Source organism: Musca autumnalis, unplaced genomic scaffold, assembly GCF_047663935.1.
Source record: "Musca autumnalis isolate F117 unplaced genomic scaffold, ASM4766393v1 scaffold_5, whole genome shotgun sequence".
Taxonomy (NCBI): domain Eukaryota; kingdom Metazoa; phylum Arthropoda; class Insecta; order Diptera; family Muscidae; genus Musca; species Musca autumnalis.
Window position 1 is genome coordinate 14,148,539 of NW_027412088.1, and position 27,182 is coordinate 14,175,720.

Here is a 27,182-nt window from a genome sequence, read left to right on the forward strand (position 1 = left end):
CCATCCCAATCACCATCTTGTGGGTAGGCCCGGCACATACAGGCAGATCAGGAAGGATATCCATGCGCTAGAGGGAGTAGTCTAACGATACAGGAGAGAACCCCTAGATCAACAAGCGTATCAAGCTGTTGCGGGTATCTTATCGGAGGTTTAGTTTTTCAGCTTTTCCTAAAAAAACACTAAACGCCGGCCATGTTCCGAAACGTGGTAAATGAACCAACCGGCAAGTTAAAAATGAAGGAGGAAACGGTTGTTGTAGAGTCCACTAGAAAATGAAGTGTTGCCACTTCCACATTGATCTTTCTTGAGTTAGTGGACAAGTAACGCACTGTGGAAAATACAACACTGTCTCGTCATATGGGATTTTGGATAGGGTGAAGCAAAATGAATAAACAAAAGAAAACCCATGAAAATCCATGAAAAGCGCGAAAATAAGCGTCAGATTTTCCGAATATAAAAGGCCTGCCAAGCAAGAAAAGACGTAGATTGCGAAACAGAGCTTAACCAGCAAAGTTATCCATATTGCGTTTCGATAAATCTGTGCCGTTTATACTTACTAGATAACCAGATACATACCAAAAGAATATATAAAGTGCCAATATAAAGAGAAATAAGGATTAAATCGACCAAAACTTTATTAAAAATCAAGAACAATTAAGTTTTATTTTAAATATATGTTGTGGGCGCTAGACCAGATATGTAAGTGTTGCGTAGTTATGTTGAAGTGTTCAAGTGGTAATCGTCATGTGTCAATTTACTTTAAGATATCGCCAAACGAGACTTAATTAAACCGCTGGCCTCCCCCATTAAAAGTGGCGCAAGGGTGTCGGCTAAGAATTTTGGGAGAAGATCCGAATTTTCCGACTAAGTGCCTTTTGATGTCTGGAACGAGGCATTTTTTTTGATTTGTTGAGAGCCTGGATGCTTATAAAAATCCTCTGGAAGGTAATGTCAGGAAACCTGTAAACATAAAGAGGAAAATCCTGCATTAATATTATTCTGTGTGGAACAAAAGGTAACAAAGCTGAAACAAACAAAATATTAATTAACTAAACGACGGAAAAAGAAAGTTTGAATCAAAGTTAAGAATAACTAAAAAGGGCAGTGCCCCGAAACTGAAAATGAGGAAACCCGAAGCTATGAACTAAAAAAGTTTTAATTAAGAAATAATTTAATGAAAAAGAAAATTTTTTTACTGAGCAAAAAAAAGACTTTGTGTCTTTAGATTTAAGTTGTGTTGTTAGTAGATAGTCATCTAATTTTTGTTTGTGTTTAGTCTTGATTTGTAAAGAATATTAACTCCAGAAAGAATACGAGTGTAGGTTTTTCCTGTGTCAACATTCGACGAAATCATTAATTCTTTCTTGTGGACTCTAAATTAAGGTCCGAAAGTCCCCATCTAATAGAGCTCTTTTAGGTAGGCGTGTAGTGTAACTTTATTAGGCCAGATTGGCGTCATCCTCAAAATCGTGAATATGATATAGGTTAACCCGAGTTAATGACTCGTTTAATCAATTACTGGTGTTAATGTTTTAAAAATATTTCTTTTTGATGTTGTCATAAGATCATAATGAACAATTATAATAAATTATTTGTATGTTTGATTGTTAGCATTTTAAATATGTGTTGAGTTTTTTGTAAGAGAGGAGGTTAAGTGAAATTGTTGTGAGGTAAGTGTCAGTGGGTAACGGGGCCCTTAGAAAATGATGTCTAACTTTGGATTTAAGGGTCATGGTAGGGCGGGCAGAGTGTGGGAGGAGATACACCAACCTCCCTTGTCAATGATGTGCGCAGTGTTGTTTGTTTGTATCTTTTCGTGTTCATTTTTGTTTGCAGTCACACATTAATTGTTAGTCCCTTTGGGCTGTCAGTGGTAGGGTTGGGATTCCCCCCTGAAGAAAATTGTGCCGTCCTGAACTAGCTGCTGGACCACTACAGCGCCGTATTAACGGGACCATAACAATATGGCGCCCAATAAAATTTGATATAGCAATGAAAATTGCTAACCAGTGCAATAACACCTACGCACCAAGCCATAGACCCAATATTAAATAGTATAAAACGAAGTGTCGCGTTTTCTTCAAAGACTAACCGGTGTCACAGCCACAGTTCTTGACGTAAGAATAGTGATCATGTGCAATACTTGATTTAGTGAATAGGAAATTAGGACAAATCGTTCCATAAGTAAGGGTCAAGTTGCAATATCTCTGTTTCGTTCAGTGTAACAAAGATTGTATTGTTTTGTTGACCGGTTTCTTATATGTTGTGTTTTTTTTTTGTCTAGTGTAAATTCAATAGAATCAGCGTTAGCTGTAAAGGAACGTACAATAGACGTCCGTGATAAAAAGGATCACCGATCGCGTTGTATAAATTGCCTTTGCACGAGAACTTTTTCTTTAGCTGCGCTTTGAGAAAATGTCTTAACGTTAACCATGTAATTGTTTCATATTTGTTAGAACAAAGTATAAACATTTTAAAAATTGGCATACAGGGAATGTCCAATGACTTCCGGGCTGAAATGGTAACGGATTGCATTGTTATGCAGTACCCTAATCACGATGTCGTTTCCTTCACTATTCGTAGGAAATATGCCGTGGTGTCGTAATTTTTGGATGTTTAATACTTTATTCATAAATGTAGTCCTGTCTATCCGCACATCGTGACAACCTTATAGGACACTTTTCTTTTATTTTAATACCGAATTTGTTTCCATAAGCAAATATACCCCACCCACTTCCTCACAGGCAATTGAAAATACACTTAATACCCTCTCACACATGTACTAATAGTGAAAAAAAAAATTAAACTAAAAATTACTGTGTCGTTTATGGTAACCCCCTTGTATTGTGCACATTTTTTTTATTTACCGAACGAATAAATTCTCTTACTTACTTTACTTGTATTGATTAATGTTTGCTTATTTGTAATTGTTTACTTTAATTACTATTTAGTTTTTTTATTGTTTACGTCCTATTCTTAACCTTAATTGATTTTGTGTTTTTATGTTTGAGTTTGTAAGGTCTGTAATATTTGAATCAACCGTCCACAACAGATATATCACTTCTACGTTGCATTCGTTAAGTTTAAACTGAATCATAATTTTTGAATTAATGAGTGAGTATACGGCGGGAATAAGAAGAAGTAAACGCCACAGATCCATAGCTTTCGACGTCAGTAGACTATATTTTCAATCACCTAAACCCAAAACAAAAAAGAAAAGAACTGAAAGGAAAATGGAAGGAATAGGAATCAATCATGATACGACCATCCGAGATTTGTCAGGCTCGATCAACAACCCCAATCCTAGTACCAGCGCTGCGGCTAGATTTGCATCTAATATCTCTAACCCCCCACCTAATGTAACAAATAGGGCGGATACTACGCCTGGAGATATGGACCCAGCCGTAAGGAACATGGTACTGGAGAGTATAGAAGAATCTCGGTTAAACATCCAATCTCTAGTACAAGAGACGGTAACTAGGGAAATGGAAAAAGTATATTCTGTTATAGACAAATTAAATGAGAGTGTATCAAGATTGACTCTGAATAAAACCAATGCCCCGCAAAACATTCCTGCCTCGTCCATTCAGCCCGAACAACAACGGTTTGAAGCATCACCGGAGAATAGGGAAAATTTCACCCAAGCAAATCGCAGAAATAATGTGGCATCATCTATCAGCAACCTGGGAACTATAGGCATAAGAGTTGAACGGTTTGGTTTGAATTTTTCTGGGAAACCAAACACACTATCCGTAGAGGATTTTATCTATAGATTGGAATATTTCCAAAGACATTATAGGTTAGAGTGGACCGATATCCTAAACGAATTCCACATACTAGTGTCTGGCCCCGCATACGACTGGTTTTGGCTGCAGCAGAGGTCAGCCAACATTACTAGTTGGGAAGTTTTAAAACACGCTCTAAATGAAAGATTCAAAACCAGACGTACCAGTTTCGAAGAGATGCGTGATTTATTAGAACGCAAGCAAATGCCAGGCGAAACTATTGATGCCTACTTTGACGACATAAACCTCATGAGATCTAAATTGCAAAAACCAGTGTACGAGTATGAATTGATTCCACTCGTGAAAAAAAATTTGCGTAAAAATCTTTCCAGCATTGTATATTCTATGCCTGTGTCCTCATTGGAACAATTAAGGGTAGAATGTCTGGAAATAGAAAGAACGTTTTTTCGACGTGACCCCATACCTGCAAACGTACCTCCGATTAATAAACCAATAAGAGTGAATGCGATGCAAGAAGAAGAAATAGCGCCAATCAACAACTTTGAGGATCTGGATGACGTAATCGAAATATCGGCTATTAATGCAACACTGATTTGTTGGAATTGCCAAACAGCTGGCCACACTTTCAGGGAATGCTCATCTTCGCAAAGAAACTACTTTTGTTTTAAATGCGGCAAACCCAATACCATAACCCCGAAATGTGCTAACTGTAAAGCGGGAAACGTAAGGAAGAACATGGTTGCAGCGGGGAACCATCGTTCCACCGAACAACCCGCAGTCCCGAACCAAACAAAAAATTAGAGGAATCCTATCCTTCGATTCGCCATTATTTGCCGTTAGAAGACCGACAGAAAAACTATGAAGAGGACAAAATTTATATCCGAGCCAAAAATTTCGATCAAGACCTAATGGAATTTCAGTGGAAGTTGTGGATACCACAAGATATTACTTACGCGTTAATAGAAAAGGCCCATAATTTTACATCTGCTGTTCACGATGGAATGAATAAAACTTTAAATCGGTTGAAAACCTATTACTACTGGCCGAAAATGGTATCGCAGGTAAGACAATACGTGCGAAATTGCCAAGTCTGCAAGGAAACCAAACCATCAAATCAACATATGCAACCCACAATCGGTAACGAGGTGAAAACGGAAAGGCCATTCCAGAAGCTATATATAGACTTTCTCGGAAAATACCCAAGGTCAAAGAAGGGCAATGCCTATATTTTTATTGTGATGGACCACTTCACGAAATTTACGTTTTTACACGCAATGAGAGATGCAACTGCTCAAAATGTGGTATCATTTTTAGTAAACGAGGTGTTCCATACATTTGGAGTACCCGAAATTATACACAGCGATAATGGCAAACAGTTCGTATCCAAGGTTTTTGAACAGATGATTAATAATTATAAAATCAGCCATATCACTACGGCATATTACTCTCCCCAATCGAACGCCTCAGAGAGAGTCAACCAATCGGTGTTAGCGGCAATTAGAACCTACGTAGAAAATGATCACAGAGACTGGGACTTATACTTGCCAGAAATAGAACAAGCGCTTCGAACATCGGTCCATTCGGCTACTGGGGTTAACCCATTTTTTGCTTTATTTGGGTTTAATATGTATACTAGTGGCGCGGATTATAAATTGGCAAAAAGATTGCATTCCCTAACAGACCACCAGATAACTGAATTAAATAAAACCGAGAAGTTAGAACTCTTAAGAGAAAGAATAAAAAGTAACATGCATCAGGCGTACGAAACTAGTGCAAGAAGATACAACCAAAGAGCACGCATTGTTAAGTTTCCCCCTGGACAAGAAGTGTACAGGAGAAATCACATGCTGTCGGATTTTAAAAACAACGTGAATGCCAAATTTTGTAAAAAATTTCTTAAGTGCCGAGTTGTTAAACCATTAGGTAACAACATGTACGAGTTAGAGACCATGCAGGGAAGGCCTATTGGAAACTATCATGTTAAAGACATACGGATATAAATGAAGTACAATATCAGATCCGCCATGCAAGACTATGTGCAATGTTCCGAAGAACATGTGTTTCGATTTACTGCTTTATTTATTTATATTTTTTTACTATTTCAATTATATATATATATATTTTTTTTGATGCAATTATGTCCCTTGGACACCAAGAACTTCCAGTGCAATATAGTTTAGGTAAATTATTCAATTTGTGAACGTCCCAATTTATTCTTTTTTTTTAATCTATGTTACCAAAAACTCTTGTCCTGAGGTGTAATTAAACACGATAATCTGAGTGCAATAATAACCCAGTGATATAAGAAACATTAGTGCAATATAGATTAAGAAATTGATTTGTTGTGAATGTCCCAGTTTTTATTTTTTATTTAACTATATTGCTAGGAACTTTTGTTCAAAGATATTGCTGTATCATAATCATTATATACTATACATGATAAACAGAGCCCGGCCTTAGAGACTACAGGGTGTGGAAGTTCCCCACGTTGGGATCCAACAGGAGATATTACTTATAATTATTAAAACAAAACAAAAATTGATATAGTTTAAATCTTAAACCAAATTAATTCCAACTGGTGATAATTCACGTTATTCAAAATCCCCTCATAAACCGCAGTCAGAAGCCATGAAATATTTTTTCAACCACCCTTATATACCGGAATGTTCTTTTACCCGAAGTCAATTCTCGACAATATTTCGATTGAAAAGGAAACCTATACAAACCGCCCAATCATATTGCCTTGCACAATGTTGTTAGATAATATATGAAATCAAGCCATAATGGGGAATGAAAAGAAAGATAATAAAAATATACATATGAATATAAATAAATCTGTCCACGTCAAAGTCAAATAGTGCTGGATGCATAATAATCATCACGCATATAGTAATAACAATCACGATCACCGTCCTCAACGGACACATAAGTACTCCATTACACAGACATCAAGTAATACTTCATCGTGAGTGATTTCAATTAGAAACATTCCATTAATTGCAGCGAGAAATAATAATAAAGAGTACACTACAGCTGGTTTGCCGTACGTATGCAAAAAGGTGTATTATTTTTTCTTTTCCACGCACAAACACACAAGGCAAGATTCACGGTAATACATTTTTGTCCTACACATAACTAGCAGCATCCTTTCTTTTTGTGGTACATGATATCTTTGAAAATTGTTTTTCTCACACCAGCACAACGCTGTCCACAATGTCCACTGTCCGTCGTATAACATAACAAAAGTAAAAAAAAAACTTACCTGACACATTCGGTGTATTGATGTGGTTCATTCCAAATTCTGCTGTGGCGTTATGTTTAGGACGATGTTGATAAATGAGCCATGATGTTAAAATGGTTGCGGTTGTTGGATGGCATACAGCAATTGGTTACTTCCATTCGTGGCACAATATGTCGTGGTACGAAAGCACTGCAAACATACACAAAACCACCATTAGTTGAAGAAATGATAAAATATTCTTTTTATATATTCAGAAAAAAAACCACTAAATTAATGGACATGCTAATGAGTGGTAATCATTCATCACGTCAGATACACAGGCCAAAGTCAACAAACATACTTTATTGGCTGGCAGAAAAGGTTATCTAAATTCATGCACACAAGATTTAACACACCACCAATTACCACCAATTCGTTTATAGCCACACAAAATTCATTCACTTCAACATAAACACAATAACAATCCGTGGGCTGAACAATGCATGTATTCATTATTTCCCTTTGTTGGAAATAGGTAAATGACAACTTTATTTTATTCATGCCTTTTTATTTTGCTTGTCCAATGCAATAGTGGCTTTGGTTATGGATCAATTCAGGAATCCATAATTACTTCACTAAAAACAACACATAGAACTCACACTTAATGGCCTTCAATTTCTGTTTATATTTGGCTCTTCGATGGCTGTCATTTTTTTTAAACAAATTACACTGAATAATGTAGCACCAAATCGTTTTTAACGTTTTTCGTATTTTTTTATTGTTTTTGTCACGGCCCAAATTTATTTTGATTAATATGATTTTCTTTTGTACGCGAAACGAAATTATTTAGGTAGCAATGATCACGCACATTAGGGTAGGTAGCAAAAAAAAGATTGAAAAAAATATTCCGTGAGCTCACATCCGTGGTGTTTATACATTTCAGTGATGACTCAATAATTACAATAACACTTTTCACTGGTTGGAATAACACTTTTCACTGGTTGGAATATACCACGAGAAAACTCACCTAATATAACCATAGAATTTGCCCCTTTCAAAAACAATGATATGTGCACAGGTACAAATCACAGCCATACAAAAAGCATACACATCAGAGTTTTAGATAAAAACACCAGCATCCTTTTCTTCCTTTGATTACATTCATTGGGAAATTCTTTGGGTTAATTGTTGTTTTGGCGGAAACAAATTGTTGCTATCCAGGTATAACTACGTACGTACTGCAATATTTACGTTTGCTACCTGTAAAAGAAAGAATGAAAAATACGAATTAGAAAAGAATAACAAAAACAATAACGACAATATTACCTATGGTAGGGGTTGTTGTGCGGCAAACACCATAATATTACTCAGCAGTTTATACATACAAAATGTTTGCTTCTGCTCACATGACATTATGAGAAGTGTGCGAAAGTGGCGGATAAGGCAGCGACGTCAACGCTGCGCTAAGAAACCTCGCCACAGAGGCCGCTGTTTTAAAACAGCAGTGAGTGTGTGAGTGGTTGTGAATGAGAAAAGCAAATGTGTAATCGGCGTTGGGTTAACACAACATCAATGAAGGCACATATTAAAGCGAACACAGCCACTACATGTACGGCTACCATTCGTACACACACCCATACACATATACCACTAGCTGTAGACGCCAAACATGGTACAGCCATTGAAAAATTTGCAAGTTTTCACTGAAATAAAAAAGAATAACATGATAATGAATAGGAAATAGTATGAATTGAGTTAAGAAATTGACATAATTGTAGGTATTAGGTACTTACGTAGAGTCCAATTAAATTCCGACATGCAATTCCCTAAAGGAATCGCGTCCTCGGGGGTCCAATTTAGAACAACACCATTCATCAAATTATTTCTTCTGGTAGCCACTTACAATTCTCTGTATTTCGCTTTAAATGACCCGCACATCACCATTTCCGTCGATGTCTTCGGATATGGTGAAGTTTTGTTGCGGGTATCTTATCGGAGGTTTAGTTTTTCAGCTTTTCCTAAAAAAACACTAAACGCCGGCCATGTTCCGAAACGTGGTAAATGAACCAACCGGCAAGTTAAAAATGAAGGAGGAAACGGTTGTTGTAGAGTCCACTAGAAAATGAAGTGTTGCCACTTCCACATTGATCTTTCTTGAGTTAGTGGACAAGTAACGCACTGTGGAAAATACAACACTGTCTCGTCATATGGGATTTTGGATAGGGTGAAGCAAAATGAATAAACAAAAGAAAACCCATGAAAATCCATGAAAAGCGCGAAAATAAGCGTCAGATTTTCCGAATATAAAAGGCCTGCCAAGCAAGAAAAGACGTAGATTGCGAAACAGAGCTTAACCAGCAAAGTTATCCATATTGCGTTTCGATAAATCTGTGCCGTTTATACTTACTAGATAACCAGATACATACCAAAAGAATATATAAAGTGCCAATATAAAGAGAAATAAGGATTAAATCGACCAAAACTTTATTAAAAATCAAGAACAATTAAGTTTTATTTTAAATATATGTTGTGGGCGCTAGACCAGATATGTAAGTGTTGCGTAGTTATGTTGAAGTGTTCAAGTGGTAATCGTCATGTGTCAATTTACTTTAAGATATCGCCAAACGAGACTTAATTAAACCGCTGGCCTCCCCCATTAAAAGTGGCGCAAGGGTGTCGGCTAAGAATTTTGGGAGAAGATCCGAATTTTCCGACTAAGTGCCTTTTGATGTCTGGAACGAGGCATTTTTTTTGATTTGTTGAGAGCCTGGATGCTTATAAAAATCCTCTGGAAGGTAATGTCAGGAAACCTGTAAACATAAAGAGGAAAATCCTGCATTAATATTATTCTGTGTGGAACAAAAGGTAACAAAGCTGAAACAAACAAAATATTAATTAACTAAACGACGGAAAAAGAAAGTTTGAATCAAAGTTAAGAATAACTAAAAAGGGCAGTGCCCCGAAACTGAAAATGAGGAAACCCGAAGCTATGAACTAAAAAAGTTTTAATTAAGAAATAATTTAATGAAAAAGAAAATTTTTTTACTGAGCAAAAAAAAGACTTTGTGTCTTTAGATTTAAGTTGTGTTGTTAGTAGATAGTCATCTAATTTTTGTTTGTGTTTAGTCTTGATTTGTAAAGAATATTAACTCCAGAAAGAATACGAGTGTAGGTTTTTCCTGTGTCAACATTCGACGAAATCATTAATTCTTTCTTGTGGACTCTAAATTAAGGTCCGAAAGTCCCCATCTAATAGAGCTCTTTTAGGTAGGCGTGTAGTGTAACTTTATTAGGCCAGATTGGCGTCATCCTCAAAATCGTGAATATGATATAGGTTAACCCGAGTTAATGACTCGTTTAATCAATTACTGGTGTTAATGTTTTAAAAATATTTCTTTTTGATGTTGTCATAAGATCATAATGAACAATTATAATAAATTATTTGTATGTTTGATTGTTAGCATTTTAAATATGTGTTGAGTTTTTTGTAAGAGAGGAGGTTAAGTGAAATTGTTGTGAGGTAAGTGTCAGTGGGTAACGGGGCCCTTAGAAAATGATGTCTAACTTTGGATTTAAGGGTCATGGTAGGGCGGGCAGAGTGTGGGAGGAGATACACCAACCTCCCTTGTCAATGATGTGCGCAGTGTTGTTTGTTTGTATCTTTTCGTGTTCATTTTTGTTTGCAGTCACACATTAATTGTTAGTCCCTTTGGGCTGTCAGTGGTAGGGTTGGGATTCCCCCCTGAAGAAAATTGTGCCGTCCTGAACTAGCTGCTGGACCACTACAGCGCCGTATTAACGGGACCATAACAAAGCAGGTTTAAATAGTATTCACACGGATGCAGTTGCCAAGGCCTTAAGGCCTGGGTACATAAGCTGCTTTGCCTGGTTGCCTTGCTTTCCTGCTTCCATGGTAGAAGAAGAAAGGTAGGCCAAAGCTACCTTTCAAATAAATTTTTTTCTTGCACTGTTCCTAAAATGTCAATGAAGGGTTGATATTTTTCCGTTTGAAATGACGTTTATGTAATTGTCATATTAACGTCATATCAAACCAAACAAATGTTTGAAATTCAATTTTAATAAAAAACGTAAAAATTTGGGCATAATTTGTTACATTTCAAATTAAAAAAAAATGGGACGTTGCGTTTTATGTAAAAAAATAGTTTCTAACCAAAACGGGAATTTTTTTAAAATACCAAGTGACTACAAAAGAAGGTTGAAGTGGTCAGAGGTTTGTGGAGTAGAATTTGGAAAAAATGACCGCATTTGTGAAGACCACTTTTTGCCAAGAGACATAATTGTTCGAAACACGAGATCCTCATTGATGCCAAGCGCTATACCTATTGTTATTACAAAAAACATTCCAACTTTACGAATGGCCAAGACGACATGGAAATTCAAATAGAGTAATGTCGCAATATTTAGATTTTGGTCTATATAATTGAATGTATATTCCCTCGTTTTAGAATGGAAGATGAGCATATGGAAACAGAGTAAGTTCAACAGAAGTAGTTGCATGCGGAATGCGATGCGAACAATATTGTAAAACACAAAAGTGTTAAGCAAGATGTATCACTATACAACATGTTTTAAATTTTGTGCTAATAATACGTATGTATAGATCTTCTAGGGGTGAACTCTTAACGGAGATCTCTATAAAAATTGGTTTATACAGATCATATATGAATTCTCAAACAAAATAGCCTTTTTATATCCTCAGCCTTTTGACGAAATCCCGTTTCAGACAGTTTTAAGTTTATAAGTCCATTCGTCTGTCTTGTATCGATGGTAATTCTCGAACGGACAAAATCCATTTTGTCCAAACTTTACACGTCGTAATATATTGTCCAAAGTAAAATCAAGTTCGAAAAAGTGTCATATTTGGATCGATTAGCATGGCATATATTAATTAATATATCTTCCAGATAATTAAATATTGTTCTAATCGTTCGGGTATCTTTTTCACAAAATTTCGAAGTTATTTTCAGAAGTTCAGTTTAAGGTCTTGGATTGTTTTTAATTTTGTCCAGATGATTGTCTTCACGGCCTCATTACTACGGTACAATTTCTTTCGGAGGCGGGTCTATACTTCCTGACATAATAGGTCTAAAAACCCTACAGGTAAAACTTTAATGGTTCAAAACATAAGCAAATTTCAATATTTTCCCCAAACGTACATCAAGTTCCGAGTAGGTCTATACGCACAAATCTATAATGCACAAATTCTGAACATTTTTGCTTAAGTATAGTTAAAAATTGTTCGTAGATAGCTTTAAAATGTTAAGGTTGTCACAGAATCCTACAGTAACCACTATCTAGTTGTGAGCACGATAACAATCGAAAAGAGTGATAGACATTTTGTCCAAACTTTGCACATCGCAATAGTTTTGCCAAACTTATATCAAATTTGAGCATGGTGCTTTCGCTTCGACCTTGTGTGTTCTAGGTGGACGTGCTTAGCACTTCAACACGGTGTCTCCCGTATATAAATGTGTCACACAGGCTTAGGGTATATCTAGGTCGGCAATGCAGACTGATACATTTTTACTTTTAACACCAATTTTCTCTGTAACATAGTTGGTCTGTTCCAGTACTGCAAGAATCTACTAATTCTTACTATTTTCCTCGATAACATAAAGGAAAAAATGTTATCGTAGTAAAAAATAGCAGCTTTTTGGAACGGAGCAAGTAATATTTTGTCTCAACCAGCTATGTTATAGAGAAATTCGGCATGTGCTCATTGTTTGCGTTACTTTTATTTATTTCAGTCAAATATTATTTGAATACACTCTTCAATTGACTGATTCTGCTGCACAGACCGAGTGAGTATAATCATTGTAAATATATATATTCTGCACCACTTCAGATCAATGCATTTTCATATTGGGGCTTATTTTGTACCAAAATTCCCCGTTAGTTTTGTATTTCCGCCGTTTCACCTTAAGGGAGAATAAAAGATTTTCATTCAAAATAACCCCAATAATTAAGGGAAACTATATTTGACCCCTAGAACGTTAGCAGTCAGCTATGATCGATAATGGTGTAGGTTTTTATATCGGTAGTTAAGTTTTTTACCTATATACTTATGTATGTTATCAACATAATACAAACATTTTTACAGGCCGATAGAATTGTATAGAGAAATGGTAAAGGAAAACAAAAAAAATCAAGCTTTAATAAGAGAGCTCCAATTGGAAAACAAAAACCTTCGGGCGAAACTTAGCGAACATGAAAAATACGTTTCCCATTTTCAACAAATATTCACAGAGGGTCAATTAAGAAAAATTGTTTCTCCTGGTTCTCTGAAATGGACGCGGAACGATATTTCTCACGCAATTTACCTACACGCAGCAGGCCCACGGGCTTACAAACATCTTTATAACATAGGCTATCCTCTTCCTAGTATTTCAACATTAAATTACTGGGCACGCAAAGTTGAAATACGGGAAGGAATTATTTATCCAGCCATAGACATAATGAGACATAACAATGATCTCTCCAATGAAGATAAGGTATGTATATTGTGTTTGGAGGAAATGAAAATTCGAGAAACATATGAGTACGACGCTGTATTAGACCTCGTACGGAAGCCTGCAAAATATGTCCAGGTAGTAATGGCTCGTGGACTTCGTGCCTCATGGAAACAGCCATTATTTTTTGATTTTGACTGCCCAATGGGCAAGGATACTTTATTTAAAATAATTAAGGAACTCCATGACGCTGGATACACAGTCGTGGCGATGGTTAATGACATGGGCCCGTCAAATCAAAAATTATGGAGAACTTTGGGTGTTACCCCAGGTATCTATTTGTAACTTTATTTCAGTTATGAATACTATATATGTATGTCTATTCCTTAGATAAACCCTGGTTCCAAAGTCCTGTTAACGATGAAGCGAAGATTTTCACGTTTGCAGATGTTCCACACCTATTAAAATTAGTAAGAAATCATTACCTGGATTCTGGACTAATTTACAAAAATGAAATAGTAACCACTAAAACCATCGCTGATTTATTAAAGCATACATCTTCGAGTGATCTTTCAATAGCTCACAAAGTCAAAAATGAACATTTAACAGTAAATGGACCAGGTTTGTCTAAGAAATATATACGCTCAACTTATGACTTTTCAATAAAAATACTTTTAAATAAAGAAACTAAACAGATTATGGACCATTATTATATGTCTTCTTTTACTGTTGGACGGTTTTAAGAAAGCAAACTAATTAAAAATAAAATTTTCACTTTGAAAATTTGTCAAACTTAATGATCACTTTTAAGTTAACAGAAACAATAAATCTCTTCGTAAAATGCAAACTACAACAAAAGAAGACTTATAATAATAGGGGTATGAATGTAGACCTAAAACATCAACGTATAGGTTAATTGAGAAGTATCCTAAATAGGAGGGACAATTACACTGCCTTTGATTTTTTGCAAATATTCCTGGTAGGATTTCTTGCAAAAAATAATTGTTGATCATTTTCACAAAAAAAATTTTTGTTGTAAACATTTATGTCCGCTATTACTTAGTCAACCCCTTATACTTAATTAATATGTCTGAAATAGATAAACATATAAAACGTATTTTCGGAATAATATTGCCTGAACTACAGATATACATATATTATCAGAATCTCTGCAGCATTATAATCATATGTAATTCAACATGACTTTTGGTATGCTCCTTTACTTTTAAATATGATACAAGTGTCAAAAGTTGTAAACTGCTCTCACATTAATTGCATGGTACCTGAAGTAAGGGAAAGCTTTTGTGTAAAAAGTGATAAAACTTGAAGATCTGCGCACGTAAAGGAACAGAGCAGGCCGTATTTTACAGATTTAAGTTATATCTGGTCACTATATATTTTGATTCTTGTTGTTTTGGACCCATAACGAAACTTCGGGCAAAACTTTTTTTCCTCTGTTATCACGCCAAAATATTCCTGCACTTACAAAATTAATAGATATTCGACCTTTTTATTTTTTTTATTTTTTATTGACGTATTTTTTCGTCGGCTAAACCGACTACATAATACTTTAGAATTTTTTTTGTAATTTTATATCATAATTTGTTTACATTTCAATACATAGGAAGACAAAGGGTAAAATTGGCTGCTCAACTATTTTCCCACAGTACAGCGAACGCAATATTACGATGTGATGCTCATGGTTTGGAGGTGTATAAAGCTCATATTACGGCTGAGTTTTTTCAACTTGTGAATGATTGGTTCGATGTTCTTAACTCGAACATTAATACCTTCAACTACCCTGGAAAAGTAATACATATATGTTATATTATTCTGAAAACCAAAAATACGAAATATGTACGTACATATTATTTTTCTTCATTAGGAAGCATATGGTGTAGCATATGAAAAGCAAACGGAAACCTTAAAGAAAATGACAAAAGCGGTTTCAGAACCCATGATTCCTGGCAGGAAGTCTTTGTGCAGATTTCAAAAAGGAATTATCATGAGCAACAACGCTCTTTCGATGCTTTATGAATACCTCCAAAAACATTTTGGTTTTACCTATCTTTTAACATATCGTTTAAACCAAGATTTATTAGAACATTATTTTGGTGCGTTAAGGAGCAAAGGAGGCTTAAACGACCACCCAACACCCAAAGAATTTAAATACCGTATGAGAAAATATATCTTGGGTTTGTATTATAATAATTTGGCTAATTTTCATAACGCTTAAACTTGGTTTAGACTATACACCCATTCGATGATTAAGTGCATTATCTCAAGTTATTGGCATATGTTGTACGAAAATGACAACTTAAATTGACAATATTTGCTTAAGGGGTAGTTTACACTATATGTAAATGTCACATGACATTGAATTTTCTATCGTTATATATTCTCTAATATGTGCAATATTGGAAATTTTCCTTACGCCATTTGCTATGTGCGTCCACACCAGCAGAAATGTAATAAAATTACGTCTCCACTTTGCATGCGTGGGTGGATATGGAATATTTTTATTTCGTGTCATATGTCATTGATAGATAGTGTAAACTACCTCTAACCAAGCATAGTCTAAATGGGGTCTGTATCTATAATGTTTATAAACTACACCACTATATGTTTTTGACCAAAAAGTTTGTATTGCCATTGCTCACTTGTTTTGGGTTAATATTTGTAAAATCCCCTTGTTCGACGAAGGTTTGTTCTTGGAAGTTTAATAAGTTTCATTGTCGCCCAAGTGTACTATAACAATGACTTATGTATTTTCGCTTTTCTTTGTAGCTAGGAACACAGAAGTTCTAGATGGCACTGGAAATGTGCAGATTGATTCCACGCAGTGGATTAATTGCACTCAGTCCCCTGACGCTATTCAAACAAAAGCACATGAAGATCTTGAAAAAGAGGAAGAAGAAGTTGAAGATTTTGAAGACAGAAGTACTCTTACGGATGATGACCTGGAAAACGTAGAGGGATATGTTATTCACAATTTTAATGAAGATCATGCAAATGACAAAGAGGAAGAAGACGATAGTGCTTATTACCATGAAGTTGAAGATTTAGAAGACAGAAGTACTCTTACGGATGATGACCTGGAAAACGTAGAGGGATATGTTATTCACAATTTTAATGAAGATCATGAAAATGACACAGAGGAAGAAACCGATAATGCTTATTATCAAGAAGTTGAAGATTTTGATGAGATAGGTACTCTTAAGGATGATGCCCTGGAAAACGTAGCGGGATATGTTATTCGCAATCTTAATCTTGAAGAGTACGTAAGTCACGAAAACTCATTTACTTGGGTGGATCAGCTTTCCAAAGGGTCCCTCAAGAAACCGTCAAGGGATTTTCTATTAAAACTTAAACAGCTTGAGTCAATTTTTGAAAACGTAAATGGCGATGGAATAGATCATAACAAAAAACTGCATTGTAGGATGGTCAAAATGAGTCAACATGTAGATATACCTGATTACATTAAAACTTACTTTTTAAAATGCCGAATTTATTTCCGTATTAGGCATTTTAATACGCAATTAACAAAAAGAAAAAATAAGCAAAAAATATGTGCTCAAAAAAAATGTCAAAAATTAAACTTTAATTAGGAAATCTTTGCATTTAAAATATGCATATTTATTTGTACATGAACATGTTAAAATACATTAAAAATCTGTTATAATTTGTTCTCATTATCTTAAAATTTTTAATAAAAACATTATAAAACAGTACATAAACGTTTGTATGTTTGAAAATTTTTACTAGCTATAATTTGTTCATAGCTGTCAAAAAACTTATCTAAAAAATTTGTCGATATAGGTCCAAATTTAAAATATTTAATGGTTGAATTAAACATTTTGTCTGATAACTTTTCACAACCTTCAATGTAGATTATCACGCCAAGAGTGCATGGCGATGAAGTACCACACTATTGCACTACGAAAAACTGGTTTAATTAATTCAATCGTCGCCGACGCTCGCTCGAAAAAGAATATCATTAAGGTCTTCCAAAACGGTAAAAATGCGATCGCGGTGCTTCAGACGTTTATATGGTCTTCACAAGTGACATGGGTCGAAGCAAATGGTCGTATGTTTCTTCGACAAATGTAGCGACTATTCCGCTTGAGCAATTCTGGGTGGAACACCACAATTTGTTTGCCTAAAGCCTTGGGAGGAATTCGAAAAACGAACAGGAGAAGGCTAAACATTGTGCATCATGCCAACTCTCTCACACATCGATTCAAACCAACACGTGGAATTGATTGGTATCCGTCGTACATCCCTTACTTGGCACCCAACGACTTATTTTTATTGCCGAGAAGACGATGTTGAAGCGTTCAAAAACCATGTACACAGTACATTCCTTATCATTCGAATATACGTGATCCGGGAATTGCCCTGGACTGCCAGTTTATTCAATTGTTGCTTCTTGTCAATAAGCAGCTTTGATGGTGAATGATGAGGTGTTTTGTTTGAGGAGTATCTTAAACATTTAAACACATTATTAACATTTGAAATTTGTTATTTGTCTTGGAGGTATTGATACAAATAATATATTTTTTCCTTAAAGATGTTTTTTCCATAAAAACCAACAATTATTTCTTGGCAGAAAATAAGTCACAAAACAAAAATAAACAAAAACAATTTTGATGTACATATGTCACACATATGTCATCTAAGACTATTATGACACAATAAGAATATCTACAGAGTTGCATTTTTTACGAGTTTTTCGATTTAAATCTACCTCTTTACTTATACCATGCCTGCTTCATTTTTGACATAATAAAAATAAAAGAATATAGGAAGCCGAGCAAATTTCTAACTGTATTGCCCTTTTCTTTTTTATTCTTTTATCAGAAGCAAGCAAGGCAACCAGGCGAGGCAGCTTATGTACGCAGGACTTTAAGCAGTTATAGTGTGAATAAAGTCCTCGAAATACATCCCCCATCTATTGCAGCTGAGGAGCGTCAGCTGCCACGATAAACTAGAGTAGTTTTGGCTCAACCATGCTCGGGATATTGCAGTCGCCTAAATTCTTATTGGGCGGAAATCGACCGCGCCGTGCAAGACATCTGCCCAGTATGTGGCATGGGCCCGCACGACACAAAACACCTTTTCAACTGCCCAGCCAACCCTACTCATCTAACTTCAAATCCAATGAGGCAGTTTAAGGCCTGCGTACATAAGCTGCCTCGCCTGCTTATCTTGCTTGCTTCTGATAAAAGAATAAAAAAGAAAAGGGCAACCCAGTCCGAAATTTGCTCGGCCTTCTTTATTCTTTTATTTTTATTATGTCAGAAATGAAGTAGGAAAGCAAGACAACCAGGCGGGGCAGCTTATGTACACAGGCCTTTATGTACGTAGGCCTTAAGGGCCTCGACACATAAGAGGCATGGCATTCTTGCTTAAAGGCCTCGACACATAAAGGCCTGCGTACATAAGCTGTTTGCCTGCTTACCTTGCTTACTTCTGATAAAAAAATAAACAAAGATGTCAATATTATAAGATAGGAAAAGTCAATTGTGAAAAATTAACTGTAGAGGGAGTTAACCTCTGTTGCTACGATATCATAGCAACATTCTGTTAAACGAAAACTGTTACTCATTGGAATATTGACAAGAAAAACATTAAAACTCAAGTTTGACGGCATTAACTTTTGATTTTTTTATTAAATAAACAATAAAAAAGTAAAGAAATAAATTTCAGCCACAAAACACGACGTTAATGTTTTCTGCCGCGAGAAATGGGAATGAAAAACGATTGACATTGCTGTTATCAATTCCAGTGAGTTGTGTAGCCATCTGTAACCAAAATGTGGAACTATTAGCATATGTTTTTGGAAAATGCATTTGTTCGGGTCTTTATTACTTTACGTCTTTGATACAGTGCGTTTTTCGATCACTAAAGCCCTAACCAATCGATGTTTGTGTTTTGATTTTGGACTTAAGGACATATCCAAGGAGCTGGAAATTGCTAGTTTACGTAAGTACCCACTGCATCTTCCAATTTTCCTCAAAGATTCTTCGATTGTATATGTTGTCAGTTGTCATCACCCACGATAAAACCATGTTGTTAATGCCTCCAAAGTTCCGTTGCGAACTGAACTGCCCTGTTTTTGATGGGATTTGAATGAAGTTGGGTTGAAATGACATCCCTCCTTGTACTGTAACATTATGACATCAAAGACATTTTCATACATTATCGGTATGAGGATTTTTGATGCCAACTAACCACCTGACCAATAACATCATATTTAAAGGAAAAAAAAGTACGGGAGATAATTTCCATAAATTATTTCTTTTATTCATGCAAAATTTCTGAAAAATCTAAATTTTAATCTTTATTTCAGCACGACAAACATACCAACAACGCCGCACATTTTTACTTCAAAATGACAGAAGCACGAGAAAACAGAGCAAGTTTGCTATGGAATTGTTCTACAGCCTTGAAGCCAGAGACGCATACCCACAAGCTCCTGAAATCCTATTATATGTATGTATTAGGAAACTGATATTCACTTTTAGCAGTTTAATTATAATACTCTCCTACAGGAATATGTGTCGCAGATATGTTAAAAACACGATACAAATACCAAAGGAGAAATTTGCCACCACTCAAATGTGTTCACACTGTGGTCTCTTCTGGAGTGAAAGTGAGTTTCGTATGAAGCTAAAGTCCCAACATGTAACGGTTAAGGGGAAAACAAAGCGGCTTATAGAAAAATTAGGCAAATCCAAAGAACCCGGTCAAAAGGCTTTGCTGACGGGAAAACAAAGGAAACGTGCCAAATGGCTGCAGAAGAGAGCCACCCAACATATAGAAATTAAATGTGATCAATGTCAACACAAATCAATAGTCAAATTGGACAAACCGAAAAACAAAAGGAAGCCGTTGGCAAATGTTGAAGAAGCAACGAATCAGGAAGAAGCTGTTGTCATAGAAAATGAGCAAAAACCCAAAACAAAGAAGAAAAAGAAAAATAAAGATAAATTGGCTGGCCTTAAAGTGCCTTTAGACAACAGCAAACCAAAAGAGGAGAAACAACAGAATGCCACCAATAAACAAAAAACACCCCAAAAGCAAACAGCAACAACTACTGCAAAGACATGTCCAACAGCGACGACTGCACAAACTCCAAAAATTACACCACAACTTGCACAATCCAGTAAAACAAAGAAAAAGAAGAAATCATCAAATGCATCCACCACCACCACCAGCCCTGCGGCAAATAATAGCAACAATAAAGTTCAGAAAGTTGTATCAAAAACTCAACAACAAAATTCCCTACTGCAATTGGCTGCATTACTCAAGAAAAATTCTTCTAATTCTGGCAAATCTTCGACACAAAATAGACTGGAATCATTGCTGAAATAAGAGTTTCTTTGCTCTAAAAGTTTTTGCACAATTAATGGTAAGTTTTTTGGTTTAAATTGTAAATGGTTTTTGGTTTTGTTAAATACTGTTTTTTTTTTTTTTGTTGCAATAAAAATTCTTTTTTGAGACGAATTGCGGTATTGGAGAAATTTTATTCATTTATTGGCTCTGCTCCAAGGTCTATTTTGTTTACCTTTTTGTCTTAATTTTTCTATGCCCTTTAAATAAAATATAATAGATGATTGTTTAGATTTCAGTTACAATTCCCATTGACTTTTTCTTGGCATTTTAGTTCTCAATGGATATAAAACATATTTGGGTCATAAGTAAGACCCACTTTGCTCTAAATAATATTAAAGCTAAAACCACCACCAAAATCCTAACTGGTATGTTCTGGGTGGACTTTAAGGATGGTATATACTCGGTAGATTTCCTGTTGATGAGGCTTGTTGTTGTAGTGGTATTCTGTTGCAACGTTGGACCTCTCTCTGTATCTTGATGATATAAATCCATGCTGGAGAAGAATGCTTGTATTCTCACTAACATGGGCGACATGACGATGCTTTACTTACCACAAACTAATCTGTGCTAAACGGTGTGGTAAATTAGAAAGTGAATTTAGGATAGATATGATTTTTATTTTTTTTTTGTGGGTGGTGGTACGTGGCTTCAAATGCGTTCAATATGTCACGACCGGAACTGTCCTGTTAAAAGTCCTCGATTAATATGTGTAGATATGGCGTAAAGTGTTTTATTTTACTATTCTGCTTGGGGCCGATAGTGGTAATGCTTGGAAAAATTGATATTCCTGTGCTGTAGAAGAGTAAAGCCTCAAGTCCCCTTACAATGGCGATAAACCACCACCAGGATAATTTTCCAGTATTTGGAAAATGGTTTGGGACTTTAGTGATATATTCAAATCCAGACTCTTCGTCATGTGACTTCAGGCGTGGTCTATTGAAATAATTTGCATGTCTCTTACAGTCAACTTGACTTCCCCAAACTTGCTGATGTCCAATGACCCTCCTTCTTCAAGGTGACAAACGTTGCTCACAACTTGTTCTTTCTTATGCGATGTAAAACTCTTTTCTTTGCCCATGCAATTCTCGGGTGCTCAACAAATGATGCCCAATCTTCCTTTTCCCCAGGTTTCGAGAGTGACTTAACCGTTACCCATAGGTTACTTTTTCCATTTCAATATTGTAACACTTCAGATGATCTATCCACTTTTTCCACTTATGCTCACCGATCAACCTGTTAACTTCCATTGTTAGTCCCATGACTATGGTCTTGGTTCATCACGCTCATTTTTCGGTTATTCAACAGGAGATATAAAGCCAGGGTTAGCAGCTCCGAAAAAAATACTTTCTACTGCCCGAACATCAGAAAGGTTGTTGAAGGCGCAGCCAGTCCGTTTGGTTGGAATCCATAAAGGTATTAAATTGGATATTGAATGTATTAATTGTCGAACTTGGTCACTTGGACGTGTGGAATTGTAGGATTAATGTGGATGGTGAGATGATATTTGGAGCGGGAGATTTAGGAATCGTTCGATTCCCCAGATAAATTGGGCACACGCCTGTAGGATTAGCCGAGCATGAAATTAAATGCGCTGTTTCCTGTGGTCCTTGCCTGCACAATGGGCATATATCCTCTACGCATTGCATAACTCTAGACTGGTATGAGTTGAGCATGGTAGACCAGCCAGATCTCAATTTTGCGAGGGTTGATTTTGTGACCCTTAGTAGGGACTGCTCGACATTCGAAGTCGCTGGGGGGTTGTTGTTGTAAATGTCATACCAATCAACAACTTGCTGGACTGCTCGGGTATGACGTGTCTTCAATGATGTAACCAGTGAAGATAGGTTGGAGTCCGATGAAATGACTTCCTGAATGTCGGGGCTATATCGCCGGATGTCCTTACGGATCAAGGGAATAGCAGCATGCCAGCTGGAACTGTCGAGTGAAAATCACGTTATGTTGCTGCATTGACAATAACCTCTAACCCCCACATCTGGTAGCGATGCTAATATCATTGTTTTGAGTAGACTGCAACAGTCTCCACTGCGTATCACTAATAAATGATGTGCAAGCCGGGGCTACGTAATTCAGGACACACCAGCTGAAGTCTTTAAATTTTGTCAGCAGCACTTTTTTGCCCTTTACCCACGATGTGCCTGAGATGACTTTCAGCACTCTGTTTCTCTTTTCGAACTTCGTTTTGAGTGTAGCGACATGCTTAGAAAATGTAATCGTCATGTCGCCCTTACTTCTTTAGTCCAAGATTTGAAGATTGTTGCGGTGGACTTGGGTGGTGAAAGGTTTATGTTCTGACCCTGCAGGAATAATGATAGCGTGGCTAGGTATGCTAGCTTTTCCTTTAGCTTTGTGTGCTCACTTTAGTCGCCTTTACCAGTTTAACGCCATTTGGTGATGGAGGTAGTTTTGATAGGTAGTGGTTAAATAAAAGCGGCGAGATGACATCGCCTTGTGGTACACCCAGTTTAACCTTCCTCTCTGACTTCTTGCCTCTAAACTCCACGTGTGCCTGCCCGATTCAGACAAGGTGACACGATATTTATGTCTATTATACTTTCCATCAATTCTGGTCGGATACATCAATCACCATTAAAAACGTGGAGTTATCAGCGCTATATCCCTTTGGTCCATAGGTAGGATAGAATACCACAAATCGCAATAGAATTTAAAGCACCCTAGGACCAGGCGATTTTTAGGCTTCTTAAAGCGAACTAATGCAAGGCATATGACGTCTATTGCATCTCATCGTAAGGATGGGTACCATAGCGATTCCAAAAACATAGTTACAGTTAATAAAACGAGACAAAATCGATTAGTTGTCAATGAGAGCCGTACCTAAAATTTTCTGAGCGACATTTTTGCAGAACATTCCCAAGCTGAAAGACGTCATCTTGTGGTACTTTTATTGCGGTTCTTACAATAAGGGACGTAAAGGACATTAAAGGAAGCGAGTTAGAAGGTCTAAATGCTCTACGAAAATAATACTCATTCGATTTAACTGAAGACATGCCATCTCATAAATAAGCTAAAACGACAGTTAATAAAGATATAACGCTAATTTCAGATTCCTTACAGGGTCTTCGGCAGAAACTTCATCAGCGGAAACTTCATCACGGATCCGGATCTGTCCTTCGAGATTCCTAATATACTCACTAAGGGCTTTCATCCCCAAAAGGAATTACCTCTGCCCCAGATTTTGACCTCCATTTTGTGTCACAGTAAATATAATGTTATAAATGTTCTTTCTGGAATAATGGTGCGTTCAAAAGCTTAAATTTTACACCTAAAATGGCTGGTTACAGATAATTTCAAATATGGGACAATATGTTCATGTTTCGTTTAAAAAATTGCATTCATTATTTAAAAAAATCCTGATTTATGATTCTACAATACCCAATCATTTCTATAACCCTTAGCAACTCAATTAAGTCAGCTAAATTATTAAAATACAGTTATATCGTTTATTCCTCTAAGGAGTTACTATTCTTCATCCATTACTGTAATAAAAACAAAACATGACCAAAGAAATCAACAAAATCACCACCATCATCTTCATCATCAACAACAACAGCAATCAATTGGAATGATTTTGCTGCTAAGCGGCAAAATGGTCATCGGACCATATGTTTTTTTTTCTTCTTTTGATTTGGTGTGTTTAACTTTAGATACCATTAAAGAAACCAGTTTCAATGAAAACGCATCTACATCCATTTGAGATTCTCTGGCACGCATATGAATTTTATATGCTTCAACATCCCCAGAGAATGCGTCGTGCGGTGCGTGCGTGTGTAAGGAGGTTTGGACTTTCCTTCCTTTTGTGGTAAAATCCAAGAAAAACATGGTGGAAACCAACAAGCCAACTTTAATTATAAACGTGTTCACTTTAGAGGACAAAGTCAAGGCTACACACATGTGCTGGCTGACTGGCTGGATAGCTGGTATGCATCGCATGTTTGTATATTTTCTAATGGCCAATAAGATTGCTGTGTGGAGCATCTTGTTGTGTGTTGTGTTGTGAAGTATCAAAAGGAAATACATGCAACAACAAAACATGTTGCAAATCTATAGCTAATGTTATTTGCTTCATTTATTTTTCGCTTCATTGACCATTGGCTATGGTTTGGCTTTTTACTTGGAGGGAGAACGACAGAAGAGAATACGATTTTATTATTTGCAGCTGTACGTACCACTTTTATTGTAGGAAGAAGATATTCTTGTTTGTTTCATTTTTTTGTTTTATTTTGTTTTTTTCTTCTTTTGCTTGGGTCAAGTTTCGAATTTCAAGTAACGATTTTCTTGTTCTTTGATTTTAGCCAAATTTTACGCATTTCGTTGTGTGTGTGTGTGTTTAAAATGAGCGACGAATATTAGCTACAGAATAAATATTGGTTATGATTCGTTCGTTAACTTGAAGATAGCCATTCAGAGTGGTATTACATCGAGGATCTAATAGACGTTATACATTTAAATTATTTGGCTTTTATCCGGACTGACTGGCACTGACACTCACACTGGATAGGTTTTTACTGTAATAAAAAAATAAATAAATACAATTATTTACTTATTGAGCATCAAAAAATCCATTTTTCATATGAAGATCGGATCATCCGTTTTCGAGCTACACTGATCCCCGCTTTCAAAAATGCGTGTTAAGTTTCGATGTTACTTACAAACACAATGCATTTTTACCTTCCAAAGATCATGTCGAGTCGAATATAATCGATATTCTATTCGATCAATGAAGAACGATTTAGATTTTTTTAACATTTGCTAGTGGTTATAACCATAGCTATAACCCCAGCTATAACCCCATAAGAGGTTTTAAAAAAAACACAACTTAAACATTTGCCGAAAAATCGATTTGGTTCAAACTTTGTACATTATAATATTTCTTCCAGACATCGAATATTCATTCCTGCGGGAACCTCCCACACACAATTTCTATAAATTTCGCAAAAGTGCAGTTTATAGACATCGTTTTGAAAATTTAATGGCAGATAGTTCTCGCGGCTAAAATTACGACTGTATAGTAAGCAGTAAAAAATGTAAGACCACAAACTAAAATTCGTAGTGCGCACGATAACTCTCGAATGGATATACCGATTTCAAACATTGCAGCTCGTAATATTTTGCCCAAACTTAGAATTTTAAAAATGGGTCATATCGGTACACTCTTTTGTGTATCTCTCCCACAAAAGTTCAAAAATTTGCTCTGGAATGGTGTGCACGTCCACTCCTTTTGGTACCTCCCACACACAATTTCTCAATTGTCTCCATTAGCAGACCATCCGATTTCATTACATCTGAACGCCGCACATTCGTCAATGATAAGAAAGCGGATTGGCCGGGTTTCAGAGAGTTCACCAATCACCGCTTCAGAGAACAGCCCAATCCGTCTGATGTTCGGGTAGCGGAAAGGACATTCCGAGACATCATCACTGCTGCAGCCGCTCGCCATATCCCTGCTGGTCGAATACCCGAAGTAAGACCAAACTTCCCAGCAGAGGCGACGGGATTAGCAAATGAGCGTGATGAGCTGCGCCGAACCAACCCCAATGACCCCAGAGTCAGCGAGCTGACACTGGAAGTTAACAGGCTGGTCGGCGGGTATAAGCGGAACAAGTGGTTAAATCATCTGAAGAGTTGCAACATTGGAGCCGGTATAGGTGAATTGTGGGCAACGGTTGTGTCACTCTCGAACCCTGGAAGAAGGGAAGATAGGACCTCAGTCACGTTTGGCGACGTTACGTTGACTGACCCAAAGAGGTGCGCAAGTTATTTCAATCGACAGTTTGTCGAGCACCCCGAGAGTGGCAGGGCGAAGAGAAGAGTATTATGCGCACCAGATCTCTTCCTGCCGAGGAGGAACAACCACAGTTTACAATGGATGATGTTGCCAATGCCATCAGGAACGCTAAATCATCCAAAGCGTTGGGCCCTGATGGAATCTCCATGGTAATGCTGAAGCAGCTGGATGAGCCGGGAGTGGAGTATCTCACTAAAGTTCTCAACTTGTCGCTATCAACCCTCATTGTTCCTGAAGTCTGGAAAATGGGCAGAGTGGACCCACTACGGAAGCCCGGCAAGGATGCCAGCAAAAGTGAATCGTACAGGCCGATTTCGCTTTTGTCGCCCGTAGCAAAGACCATTGAGGCCTTAGTCCTTCCCAGTATTAGAAATAGCTATCAAGTTGCCGATCATCAGCATGGATTCCGTAAGCAGCACCGCACGACAACTGCGCTGCACGCCATTACCACACATATTTGTCAAGGACTCCACCAGAGACGGCCGTGCGATAGAACAGTGATGGTGGCGCTTGACTTATCAAAA

At 36.6% G+C, this 27,182-nt stretch overlaps 2 protein-coding genes and 1 long non-coding RNA gene across 5 annotated transcripts in view; 1 reads left to right on the forward strand and 2 right to left on the reverse strand.

The window, feature by feature from the left end:
• Positions 1-10,868, reverse strand: part of scra (anillin, actin binding protein) — a 32,578-nt gene extending 21,710 nt beyond the window's left edge. Inside the window, exon 1 of the mRNA XM_073988512.1 lies at positions 10,822-10,868. The gene's annotated coding sequence lies outside the window, so the exon portion shown is untranslated. The remainder of the gene's footprint in view (positions 1-10,821) is intronic.
• Positions 617-9,080, reverse strand: LOC141405297 (uncharacterized). The gene is made up of 5 exons (XR_012413176.1): positions 8,760-9,080; positions 8,293-8,669; positions 7,994-8,226; positions 7,009-7,176; positions 617-960 (listed from the first exon to the last, which is right to left on the reverse strand). It is a non-coding gene; the product is annotated as an uncharacterized lncRNA (long non-coding RNA).
• An 8,126-nt stretch (positions 10,869-18,994) lies between the features above and the next one.
• LOC141406253 (uncharacterized) overlaps positions 18,995-27,182 on the forward strand; it is a 57,313-nt gene continuing 49,125 nt past the window's right edge. The window contains exons 1-4 of one of the 3 annotated variants that reach the window (XR_012413348.1): positions 18,995-19,421; positions 19,789-19,931; positions 19,991-20,850; positions 23,928-24,108. Coding sequence is in view for 2 of the 3 variants with exons in the window: in XM_073991492.1 (XP_073847593.1) it covers positions 19,831-19,931; positions 19,991-20,813 (924 nt within the window). In the remaining variant the exon portion in view is untranslated. Of the gene's footprint in view, positions 19,422-19,788; positions 19,932-19,990; positions 20,851-23,927; positions 24,109-25,165; positions 25,184-27,182 lie in introns of those variants that run through there. The other 2 variants (XM_073991492.1, XM_073991491.1) reach the window with 2 other exon arrangements.